This window comes from Corythoichthys intestinalis, chromosome 17 (genome assembly GCF_030265065.1).
Source record: "Corythoichthys intestinalis isolate RoL2023-P3 chromosome 17, ASM3026506v1, whole genome shotgun sequence".
NCBI classification, from domain to species: Eukaryota; Metazoa; Chordata; class Actinopteri; order Syngnathiformes; family Syngnathidae; genus Corythoichthys; species Corythoichthys intestinalis.
Window position 1 is genome coordinate 8,089,480 of NC_080411.1, and position 13,429 is coordinate 8,102,908.

Sequence of the window (13,429 nt, forward strand, 5' to 3'; positions counted from 1 at the left end):
AAGTGCGCCTTATAGTGCAGAAATTACGGTACTACGAACTTCCCACAGAAATTTTGAATGGGCCTGCTGGGCAGGTTACAAAATGTGAAATTGTTGGAAATTTGAAACCTTTTCCCAAAATGAATGAGCTTTTATTTATTTATCTTCCATGCCACTTATCCTCACGAGGGTTGCAGGGTGCCGGAGCCTATCTCTAGTATGGGCAGTAGGCAGGGTACTCCTTGAATTGGTTATGGATTGGTTTAACATTTTTAAGTTCAAATACAAATAACGTGTCATTTTTTGGAGTTGTTGAATACCTCAATGGGAATGTTGAACTGTTGAAAATGTGAGACATAATAGATTGGTGTTGTTCAAGTTGTAATGGTAAGAATTAGCACTTGAGTCTAGACGAAGTGATTAATGTCAAATGCATCCTATTATTAATGTGGAAATTTTGGTTTATGAGATTTTTTTAATTGAATGAGCTAAACAATTAGATTTTTCTTTTTTTTTTAACGGGACGTATTTTCGCAGTTTTGCTGGGTTGGAAGAATTGCGGTACCTTGGTAAAAAATAAAATAAATACATAAACGTACCAATCAGATTCTAACCCAAACGCATCTTTTAATAACTCATTTATGTTCAACTATGTGGGCTATACTGTATTTTTTGTTAGTGTGGGGGCACTGACTCAGAAAGAATACGTAATATGGACTGCTTGCGTTGGACTATAAAATATATGTTTATGTTTTTTTCTTTTAGCTTTGAACTGCATAGTTTGTTAGGCTCGTAAAATAAATGACATTTTACGTAGCCAATGAGAGTGAGCCAATCCAAACGATTACAAGCAGCCTAACCAATGACAACATGAAGGGGCGGGATTCCTAACCTAGCTAACGTACGCTCGTTAGTAGGAAGAAGAAGCCGATTCTGGAAGCCATTACGTTGCGCATATCAATTGAGTACTATTTTTGCGTACAGTACGTAAGACTACTTCTCCAAAATTGGACTTGGCGCAATGATGGTATCGGTGGCGAAAAAGAGAAAAATGAATTTCTCGGAGCGAGAGGTTGAAATTATTGTGGAAGAAATAGAGAAACAAAAGCACACGCTCGTTAACCACTTCAATGCTGGAGTCACCCACATGGCAAAGAACAACGCATGGTTGGAGATCCTAAAAAAGGTGAACGCTGTCACAACCTGCCCTAGAGAGTTGCCCGAGGTTAAGAAGAAGTGGTCCGATATGAAGACAGAGGTCCGAAGGAAAGTGGCCCAGGCGCGGGCCGCGATAGAGGGGACGTCCGCTGACTGCACCACCGTTCCCGTCCTTCTCACAGCCATGCAGCAAAGGATCTGTAACCTCCTGGGGGAAGCCACCATCATCAGTTTACCTGCAGGAGACTCTGATGCTGAGATCACTTTGCCCGTCACGGCGAACGCCACTACCACCGTCACACTCGCGGAGAGTAAGTTGAAATACGTTTACTTACACAAATTCATATCCTGCACTCTATTAAAACTAGGTATTTGGTGGGTTCTTCATACAACTGTCAAAATGTATGGATCAGAGATGCGCTCAACAAACTTTTGTCACGTGACGTAGACTTTATTATACAGCACGTCGAAAATAATGTGGTAAAATATTGGTTTTACAAAGAAATATATCAAAAGTTCATTTTAATGCTTTACTTGGGCGTGTATTTGAAAATGCTTTGAACATTTTTTAAATGTTACAAAATATATTTCTATTCCCCACTGGTCAAAGTTTTTAATGACTAGCCGGATCTCTGTTGCAAATCTGTAACTTTAATAGCAGTTCAAAAAGCAAACCGTGAAGTAAACAGCAATAAATATCACATTTACAGTAATGGTATTTTCAGTTAAATGAAGTGAATGAAATGGAATGTCATCTGACGGTGAGACTTGCTAGCGTTCATCCAGTAGAGGGCGGTCAAGATTCATGTTACTTCAAGCCTTAACCCTTTCGGGGACAGTGGTCACTGCCAGAGTTTGGGAGAGTATCCAAAAATTTTACTCAAGTAAGAGTAGAGTTACTTCAAAATAATGTTACTAGGGCTGTCAAACGATTAAAAATTTTAATAAAGTTGATTTAGGGCTGCAGCTATCGCATATTTTAGTAATCGAGTATTCGACTGAAAATTTAATCGAATAATCGAGTAATCGGATAAAACATTTTTTTAAGGTAAAGACCAATTATAAATATACATGAGAATACAAGACATTTCACCTATTATTGAACCATTTTCAGACAATCAATGTCTATTTTTGATGTACAACAACACTTTCACTCAAAAAACTTCTACATCTTACAAAAAAAATCTTACTTTTTACCTAAAAATGTCACTGCGCATAAACACATCTAGGGCTGCAGCTATCGTTTATTTTAGTAGTTAATTAATCGATGAACTAGTTAGTTCGAATAATCGAGTAATCAAATAAGAAACATAAAAAATTAAGATACCTGAGCTAAGCCTCAAACGGTATAAAAAAAAACAAAAAAATTAAGATCTATGTACAGCAAGAGAACATTTGGCTAACTTACATAGGAAAAGGCCGCTAGCTTCAATGCTATAAAACGCTAACTTTTTTTTTTTTAAAGGCTCTTAACAGATATTCCCAAAACAAACGGCTAAATTCACCTATAGACTACTTTACGAATGCATTAAAAAAAAAAAAAAACATTGGCTCAAACAAAAACTTAGCTCATGCTGGTCTTAACAAGGATCAGCTGGATTCAGTCACGTGAAATGAGGCAGACTAGAGGGCAGTGTATCCACCCAAATAAATAAAACTAAATGCAAACACTTTCAAAACAAACCATTACAACGCCACTTTAATTAATCGAATACTCGAAGCAGGTAAATTTAATTTGAATATTTTTTTCTAATCGAATACTCGAGTTAATCGATTAATCCTTGCAGCACTAAGTTGATTACAGCTTAAAAATTAATTAATCGTAATGAATCGCAATTCAAACCATCTATAAAATATGCCATATTTTTCTGTAAATTATTGTTGGAATGAAAAGATAAGACAGAAGACGGATATATACATTCAACATACGGTACATAAGTACTGTATTTGTTTATTATAACAAATCAACAAGATGGCATTAACATTATTAACATTCTCTTAAAGCGATTCATGGATAGAAAAACTTGTAGTTCTTAAAAGATAAATGTTAGTACAAGTTATAGAAATTTTATATTAAAACCCCTTTTAATGTTTTCATTCTATTAAAATTTGTAAAATTTTCAATCAAAAAATAAACTACTAGCTCGCCATTGTTGATGTCATTACACCATGCTCACTCCCCAAACCCATAAAATCATTTGGACCCAAGCGCCAGCAGAGGGCGCCAAACAACAAAAAACAAGTAACAAGCGTACATTATACTGCTGTCATTTTAATCTGAGCGGGGCATGTGCGTTAATTGCGTCAAATATTTTAACGTGATTAATTTAAAAAATTAATTACCGCCCGTTAACGCGATAATTTTGACAGCCCTAAATGTTACTCAAGTAAAAGTAGTCGTACAAAAAATGTACTCAAGTACAATTAAAAAAAAGTATTTGGTGAAAAGAATACTCAAGTAATGAGTAACTTTGTACGTAACCGCTTGCTGTCTAATTAATTTTGACTGGGATGTGCAAATGAATGAAGTGAAATAATAAAGACTGACCAAGAAAGCAGTGGAAATTGCTGAAAATGTAAATAACATGCGGGTGGAATCTTAAGTTGGTCACGTTCGATGGTGTGTATGTGGTATACGTTGACCAATGCCAACACTGATGGAGAGTGTTCTCTCGTACGGTAAATGGCTATCTGAGTGTCTTTATAGGCTGACGAGTGTTAATGTCCAAGAGATGATTTCAGAAGTACTTAGCAAAATTGTTGTTTGGACTCCCAAAATGCTTAGGAACCTTGCAGCAACACAGCATTGTACTATCATGTTTTCCTAGTAATTATTGATTGCTTTACATTTTTAGTATTTTTTTTAACGATCCACAGCTTTCATGACATTGTTGGCTTGATTTGTTTACTCTCTGTCTCTTTGTATTTTAGCTCTTCCAGCAGGTTCTGCAACAGTGTGTGATGAAGCAAAGACACTGAATGGTGAGTTTGTCTTTACCTCTGCATGTGTACAGTATATCGTTTCATATGTGTCCTGAAATTGACCCCAGACGGCCAAAAGGGCCATTTTACCCATAAAATTTGACACATAAAATGATAATTTTACATCGGGATTGCCTTTTCTGTGGGATACATTATTTTGGTTAGGTTCTTGTTCTAGAGTCTACCTTAACTCTGAAAAGTCCTGGTTTTGTCTGCCTGGTCCTGATGAGCTCCAGTGTCTGTCAGGTTTTGGTCTCAAACAGTGTGGTTTTGAGCACCACAAAACACATAGTCTTAAAGTATTAGCACATTGGACAAGTTTGTTCCCAAGCTATTAAGATTGATCAATATTTTGTAGAAAACAACAGACTAACAAGCTAATGGTCAATGGCTTTCTATGGGACCAAGTGGTCCTATCTTTACTGCCAATGTTAACTTTTACTAAATAGGGTGTTTCTTAATTGTCAATCCTCGATCAAAAAACTAGCCTGAAATGAATAGGCTATATAGGCGATTATTTATTAATGCAATGTATTAGGGCTGCAGCTATCGATTATTTTAGTTATTGTTTTTATTATTATTATTATTGTTTTAAGTCAATTACTCGATGAACTGGTTTGTTGGAATGATTGAGTACTCGGATAAAGTATATAAAAAATTTAAATGCCTGATCTGAACCTCAAACAGTATGAAAAAAATCAATAAATGAGGATCTAAGTACAGAAAAGAACAATTGGCTAACTTAAATAGCATAAGTCCCCTAGCTTAAACGCTATAAAATGTTTTATTTTTTGTTTTGTACAATGCTAACACATCCCCCCCCCCCAAAGAAACACCTAAATATACTTATTAACTAAATTACGAATGCATAAAAAATTAGCTCAAACAAAAACTTAGCTTATGTTGGTCTTAACAGGATGCAGCTGGATTTAGCCCTGTGAAATGAGTTATGTCATATTCACTGTTGCCACGAGAGGGCAGTGTATCCACCCAAATCAATAAAACCAAATGCAAACACTTTCAAAACAAACAATTACAACCCCACTTAAATTAAACGAATACTCGAAGCAGCAAAATTTGATTCAAATCTTTTTTTCTTATCGAATTACCCGAGTTAATCGATTAATCGTTGCAGTGTGTCCTAAAATTGACCGCGGGACAGGGAGAGAGGGGCAGCCGTTGGCCGTGTGGCCTTCTCGGTGGACAGGGAGTATTGTCACCCACAAACTGCAAGCCACCTCCTTATTAAAACATGTGCGATGATCCCAGTATTTGACATAATACAAAACACGTAGTTTACTCATTTCCTCGTCGGTCCAATGGTCCCACAGTTGTCGGACTTGTTTTGGCCATTCTCCGCACGGTGAATGGTAGAGGCGTGCGAAATTTCCGATTCTTAGATTATTCGCGATTCGTCCGTGGAAGATTCGAGAACGCTTCACAAATATCCAAATACCGATTATTGAATTATACCAGGTAAAGCGGAAGTAAAACACAGTCAGCGCGGTCTTTGGGACGCAATGAGGAACGGACCGAGAGTAAATATCATGTTCAACTCATGCCACTAGATAAAAAAACAATCATACCTGACTGCGGCTGACAGCCGCTACAAACAACGCCCAGTTGTTAGTTGCTACAAACATAGGGCTACAGTAGATATCATATATATGTAGAACTAGATGCAAAATGACAGACGGCGTCGGTGTTAGAACATGTATTGTTGAACAGAGATACGAAATGACAGACTTTCCGGCGTAAGTAAACAGCCGCCATCTTAAAGCAGTAGACCTCTCTAGAAGGCTGTTGTAGTTGTGCTGTTAGGTTGTAGTGAACCTAATTAACTTTTATCTAAAATACTCTTAAATCGGCAGAATCTTGTCTTAACTCTATCTTTAAATGATGAAATAGTGTTAAAACTTTGACAAAAGTAGACAGAAGGGAAATTATGGAATAACTGGAGCAATTTTAACAACTGTAACAGTTGATTCACAACATCAAATTAATTGAATGTAGTTTAAAGCTGCTGATACAGAATGGGGACTGGAGTTTTTTATTTCCTGTTATTTTTGTATATTTGTTTACTGTTTCATGTTAACTTGATACTGAAATAGTAGTTTGGTTTAGCCTGAGAGGATTTTTGAACAATTTTGGAACTAATGTACAAAACATAAAATAAAAAAAAAAAAAATTTTTTTTTTTAAAAGGAGGGGGTGCATCAATAATCGTTTTATAATCGAATCGGAACCTCTGAATCGTAATCGAATCGTTAGGTGCCCAAAGATTCCCAGCTCTAGTGAATGGGAACGTTTTGAAACCCAAAAAGGCTTACTCGCCTCTCCCTGGTGCAGCAACGAAAGCCTGCAGGACATTGGGCCGGCGTGATGCGAAAAATAAACGAAATAATCTGTCAAATCAGCTGAATCCGCAGTCGTTCTGCATACTGTAGTATTGGCTGTATGCTGAAGATGATAAACCCGCTGATGTCACATTCGCATTCTTCGTCAATCCAGGAAGTCACTTATTTTCATGGCGCGGGATTAAAAAAATTAAATAAATATTAGGGTTGTTCCGATCATGTTTTTTTGCTCCCGATCCGATCCCGATCGTTTTAATTTGAGTATCTGCCAATCCTGATATTTCCCGATCCGATTGATTTTTTTTTTTGCTCCCGATTCAATTCCAATCATTCCTGATAATTTTTCCCAATCATATACATTTTGGCAATGCTTTTGGAAAAAAATGAATAAAACTCAGACGAATATATACATTCAACATACAGTACAAAAGTACTGTATTCGTTTATTGTGACAATAATAAAAGTCATTTACATTATTAATATTCTTTCTGTGAGAGGGATCCACGGATAAAAAGACTTGTAATTCTTAAAGGACAAATGTGACTTTGTATATTGTGACTAAATAATGCCATGTAGTGTATTTGTTGAGCTTTCAGTAAATGATACTGTAGCCATGCCCAAGTGTATGATGGGAAGTGAAACCATGACTGTGCTTAATGCTACCAATTGATATATCTTCTCTGCGTTGGGAAATAACATAGAGTGTTAAGAAAAAGATCAATTACTACCTTTCTTCCCCACATTGCTTCCCACGATATTTCTAATCGTACAGAGAGGGATTGTAAGGCTTTAGCCAATTAAAAAAAGGCTCCAAAATCTGCCAAAATTCACTCTACTCATGTTACGCTGCCTTTTAGCTCTCTATATAGGTAAAAAACGGCGCCATTACAGTTTGAATGCGACAATGCGTGAGTGGGTCATGCAGCGCATGCATTAATTGCGTTAAATATTTTAACATTTAAAAAAAAAAAAAAAAGAATAAAACTCGGACGAATATATACATTCAACATACAGTACATAAGCACTGTATTTGTTTATTATGACAATAAATCCTCAAGATGTCATTTACATTATTAACATTCTTTCTGTGAGAGGGATCCACGGATAGAAAGACTTGTAATTCTTAAAGGACAAATGTGACTTTGTATATTGTGACTAAATATTGCCATCTAGTGGATTTTTATGAGCTTTCAGTAAATGATAATTCAGCCATTTAACTTCTGCCCAAATGCATGATGGGAAGTGCAACCATGACTGTGCGTAATGGTACCAATTGATATATCTTCTCAGCGTTGGGAAATAAAATAGAGTGTTAAGAAAAAGATCAACTACTACCTTTCTTCCCTACATTGCTTCCCACAATATTTCTGATCATAGAGAGAGGGATTGTAAGGCTTTAGCCAATTTAAAAAAGGCTTCAAAGTTTGCCAAAATTCTCTCTACTCAGTTTACGTTGCCTTTTAGTTCTTTGTATACGTAATACGGTGCCATTATAGATTGAGCGCGTCAATGCGTGAGTGGGTAGTGCAGCGCATGTGCTGGTTGTGTTAAATATTATAATGTTATTACTGCCATTGACGCGATAAATTTGACAGCCCCACTTTAAGCCAAAATTAAAGACTCTGGATGAGTGTAGGACAATTTGTTTGTAACGTTAAATACAATTAGAAAACGATTTAATTATATATATATATATATATATATATATATATAAAAGGGATGTCCGATATTTTTTTTGCCGATTCCGATACTTTGAAAATGACGTGATCGGACCCGATCTATCATCCCGATCGATCGGGACATCTCTAATAAATATATTGATCGCTTCCACACTAATACAAGCGGTCCACTTCATTCAGGAGCATAAAACAGCGCGTGAAATATGAAATAAAAATGCTAGGCACTTTAAACATGGCTATCATTTATTTTGCTTCGAAGTAGCTTTTCTGTTCTTTTTTCCAGCTGAAACTGCTTATCATGCTTTAGAGGACGGCGGTGTAGTAGAGTACTGCACAACTGTAACCGATTCAGCCCCTGCTGTGGTGGCAACCGTTGAGGCTCCAGTGGAGGTGTTGGCATCCTCTTCGGCTTCCTCCCCGCCTCCGCCTCAAGGCCACGCTAAACCTCAGGAGCTGAAGAGCCGCATCGCCCTCAACTCTGCTCGACTTCTACAGGAGCAAAGACTCACAAATGTCCACATCCGACAGATTGCCCAGCACCTTGAGGGTCAGAATCAGTTGCTGCAGTTGATGCGTCACTCACAGGAGGCTCAGGCGTTCGCGCAGGAGCGACAAGCCCAGGCCTTGGAAGGTACTCAGGCTGCACTGCTTGCACTGGTGCAGATGCTCAGGCCGGCTTTGAAAGACTTGCGCAAATTCCTGCAGAGTGGGACTGAGGTGACAAAATTAAACAACGCAACAGCGGGAGTGACAACCGATGGGGCGTTAATTGAGGAACAGAGCAGGACAACAACACCACCACCTGCTCCCCAGCACACGGAGGAGACACATTAGACTCTTGAACTTAATTGCCTCCACTGCATATTCTCCTGAGGAATCAGTGCAGGGACTTTAATAAATCCTTGAAAAACATTTCATAAGTTGCCTTAGAAAACTCGTCTACATTTTTTGAGCTTTGCATTAATAGTAGTTGACCTTAACTTTGGGCTGACGTTTTTATGCAGAATACCACAAGTCATCCCTAAGCAATCATGGAACAAGAGAGTTGTTTAGATATCAAGATATTAGTTCATATTACCGTCATTTTTGGACTATAAGCCGCTATTTTTTTCCCTCGTTTTGAATCTTGGGGCTTATAGTGCAGTGCTGCTTATTTGTTGATTTATTTGGGTTAGTACTGTATGTAACACTTTATTTGACAGCAACGTCATAAGACCATCATAATTATGACACTATCATGGGCATTAATGAATTCATCATTAACTCATTTGCTCCCAAAAACGTATAAATACGTTCTATTTTTTATTGTTTCAGTGTCCCAAAGACATATTTATACTAGGGCTGGCAAATGATTAAAATTTTTAAATGAATTATTCCTAAACAAAAGTAGTTATCCGCAACATGGAAGCATTTGCATGGTTGAGCACCAACGTGTTATTCCACAAGTTAATTACAGCTTAAAAATTAATTAATCGCACTTCAAACCATCTATAAAATATGCCATATTTTTCTGTAAATTATTGTTGGAATGGAAAGATAAGACACAAGATGGATATATACATTCAACATACGGTACATAAGGACTGTATTTGTTTTTTTTATAACAATCAACAAAATGGCATTAACATTATTATTTCTTAAAAGAAAAATGTTAGTACAAGTTATAGAAATTTTATATTAAAACCCCTCTTAATGTTTTTGTTTTAATAAAATTTGTAAAATTTTCAATCAAAAAATAAACTAGTAGCCCGCCATTGTTGATGTCAATAATTACTTACACAATGCTCATGGGTGCTGAAACCTATAAAATCAGTCGCACCCAAGCGCCAGCAGAGAGCGGCAAAACTCCATAAAACACAATTAGCAAGTGAGCATTTCACTGTACCGTCATTTAAATCTGTCTGAGCGGGGCATCTGCGTTAATTGCGTCAAATATTTTAACGTGATTAATTAAAAAATTTAACGCTCGTTAACGCGATAATTTTGACAGCCCTAATTTATACGTTTTTTTTTTTTTTTTTCAAAAAAGACATCTATGGGTTCTGATTCAATTTAGCTCCAAAGTACAAAGCTGAAAATCCATTTTAAAGCAATAAACTGGGGGGCAGTAGCGCAATTGGTAAGACCCGCAACCCGATTCAAAGGCAACGAACGGCCAAGCCGCACGGCCGGGCGCCGGCGGAAGACGACCGAATGGATGCCAGGCAGTGGACGACCGAGCAGAACTGGTAGGACGCCCGGGATGCCAGGCGCTGGACGGCCGAGCAGAACGACCGGGACCACTAGTGCGGCAGACGATGCCTTTGAGTCCGTGCTGCTCGCGAGCAGAGCCCGCAGATACTCAAAAAAATTCATCTTTATGAGACAGACGGCGATGAGGGAAAAGTTTAACCGGCTGTCGCGGCCAGAACAGCGTCATCTTTCAGTTAGTTATGTGTAAATAAATTGTTACTTTGCTATCAAAAGCTCAATTTGTCCTGTTGTTTATCTTATTTTGTAAAAGGAAAACATTATTCAGATGTTTGGGATGTAACTAAAGCAAAAAATAGCTGTGTATAAGTCAAAGTTATGTTTGAAATGTATGCTTTAACATAAAGCTCAATTTCTCAGTCTTTTCATCAGAAGTTAGAAAATTGCTCAAACTAAGCTATTTTCTAATGCTGATTTCTAAAGAATGGGAAAAGATGAACTTTTTTTCTGCTGAAAGAAGAGAGTCTAATCTTTCTTTTGGTGGGTTCCATGTTTATATAGCAATAGATCAGAATTTTCTGTGGGCCTTGCAAAATCAGTAAAAATCCAGTAAAATGGCCGGGAGCGAAGGGCCTTGCTCCGGTGAAAATGGCTGGGAGTGAATGACTTAAGTACCATCCGGCAAATTATGTCACTAACTCCATATATGTCCAGCTTGGATCTTTTACATCCATTCAAATGTGAGACAATTTACCAGATGTCACAAAATGACATGTGTCATAAGCATTCATTAATCCTCATGGCAGTGTCAGTTCATAATTATGATGGTCTTATGACAGTTTTATGATGCCGCTGTCAAATAGAGTGTTACCAAATACCATAACTTGCACTGAATTAAACAACTGGAACAGTAACTGAAGAAATAATTCGCATAGAACATGAATTTTTTATTGTTATTTACATCTGTAGCGCAGCAATGCATGCTAGGAGGCATGTTGGATGACAACCGTGTTGACAGCAGGTGGCAGCAGAGGTGAAATGTCTCCCCCAAGGGCGCATTAATGGCCAAATGAAGCTTCTTAAGCAATGTTTCATTGTGGTTCATTTGGTGTTATGACAGTCTTATGATGCCGCTGTCAAATAAGGTGTTACCGGTGTTAGGCAAATCCTTCCTATGCGGCGAAACGTCTACACAAAGCATCCGCACGCATGCGCATATCGGTTTCAACTGGCGAGTACTCAATATTTTTGTTTTTATTGAGGTTTTTATTACCTTTTCATTGCCTTAAAAATAGTTTTTGAATGTATTACCCTCTCATACTTTTAACCATTGTGTTTTTTAGCGGTGGCTTTAAAGCAGTTGACCACATTAGTCACGTAGTGTATTTAAACCGTCCCTATTAGATATAACTATAAGTATTTTCTTAAGGCATTTTTTTAGTACGTTCTGCCTGTATGCATCTAAACAAAACAAGTTGAGATGGCACGGTAGTACTTTGAGGGTCAAATTCGCCTCATGTAGCATGTTTCGCCGATGTAGGACATTTTGGCAGAACACGGGTTAATATCTTTGGTGTAAATATCCCATAATACAGTGAGGACAGCTGCGACTTGTAGTCCAGTGCGGCTTATCTATGAACAAATGGCGTTTTCGTGTCAAATTTGGTGGGTGGCGGCTTATAGTCAAGTGCGCCTTATAGTCCGAAAATTACGGCAATTCATCGCTGCTAATTAGAATGTATGAAGTAAATGGTAAGTTTCTTACTTTTGTTTTGTTTTGCAATTTTTAAGTAAACTAGGCGAAATCAAATCTGAAAATATCTTAGAATTTTATACTAAGTGAGTTACATGTCATAAATCACTGAAAATGAATCACCTATTGCTTTTTAGAAAGAGAATGACTATTAAATCCACTAATTTCTACACCACTAGCCTTTTCGTTCTCCGATCATCTAGCGCTCTTCTGCAACGTGTATTCCACGTGTGTTGGAGAGAGGTGGAGTGAACCCCGGACTGGTTGTGTTTTTCAGTATTATACAATGTGTACAATATTTACACACATATATACCAGAGGTTGCGCTAGACTTTTTCGTTGTCTGTCATTTTGAATGACAGGGTCATAAAAATCCGGTCATAATCTATTTTTACCCGTCACTTAAATTTTTAAAATGATGATAATAATGACATTGTGGTGACCCTTTGTTTAGCATAATTCACCTTTCGTACTTGTGTGTCCATTTGGCCGAGCGCAGCAGAGCTACAGCGGCTGTACACAGCAATTCGGGTTAACAAGACTCTTAACATTGAATACCGCTTCAACATATTCAATAGTATTTAGTTTTCATTCATTTTAAATTAATATTCTGTCCGAACAAGCTTAACAGAGAATCAACACCGTGCCATCTCAAATCAAGCAGATGAATATGTAACTTTTTCTCCGCAGTGACAAAAACAGCTGACTGTGGCCCCAGTAGGTAGGCTACATATGGAACAATGAAATTAACAGTTCACCTGCTGTGGCCTGAACGCAGTCTCACACCTTCCTCCTGGTGCGCATGGACTTCAATTGCGTGCCCGCTTGTGCAGTCCTTTTTTCACCTCTTTTATCAACACCATTGTCGTTTTGGGGCTTTTTGAAGAAACTTCGGACACTCAGTTGCCTTGACATTTTTCTGAGTAAGGCCAACGACGTCATGCATCAAGAGAGACAATAGCTAACTAATATGCTCACTCGCCACCCTGTGGTCTTGGGTGTGAATTGCAACCTGTCAAAATGACAGATGGACTTCAGTTTTTTCCGTCACCGTTTTAAAAAATTGATCAACGACGGAAAATATTCGGTTGATGCGACCCCTGATATATACACACTAAGGTTGTTCCAATATCACAATACTGTGATATTAAAAATACCTTTTGTAATAGTTTTGTCCTGTTTTTAAAAAGGATTTGTTGAACCGAATTTTAGATGCACTGTCATTTTTTTCCCTGACCCCCCACACACACCCATAAGCTGTTTCTGTGACTGTGAAGGATTGCTTTTCTCCAACAGAGGTTGGAACAATTATGAGCAAGTGCGTTATTGTAT

At 37.6% G+C, this 13,429-nt stretch overlaps 1 protein-coding gene across 1 annotated transcript; it reads left to right on the forward strand.

Moving 5' to 3' along the window:
- Positions 1–523: 523 nt before the first annotated feature.
- naif1 (nuclear apoptosis inducing factor 1) lies at positions 524–13,281 on the forward strand. Its single transcript, XM_057818144.1, has 3 exons — positions 524–1,448; positions 4,069–4,119; positions 8,438–13,281. Exons 1-3 carry the CDS (start codon positions 1,001–1,003, stop codon positions 8,986–8,988), a joined length of 1,050 nt encoding a protein of 349 aa, XP_057674127.1. The 5' UTR covers positions 524–1,000; the 3' UTR covers positions 8,989–13,281.
- The last annotated feature ends 148 nt before the right edge of the window (positions 13,282–13,429 follow it).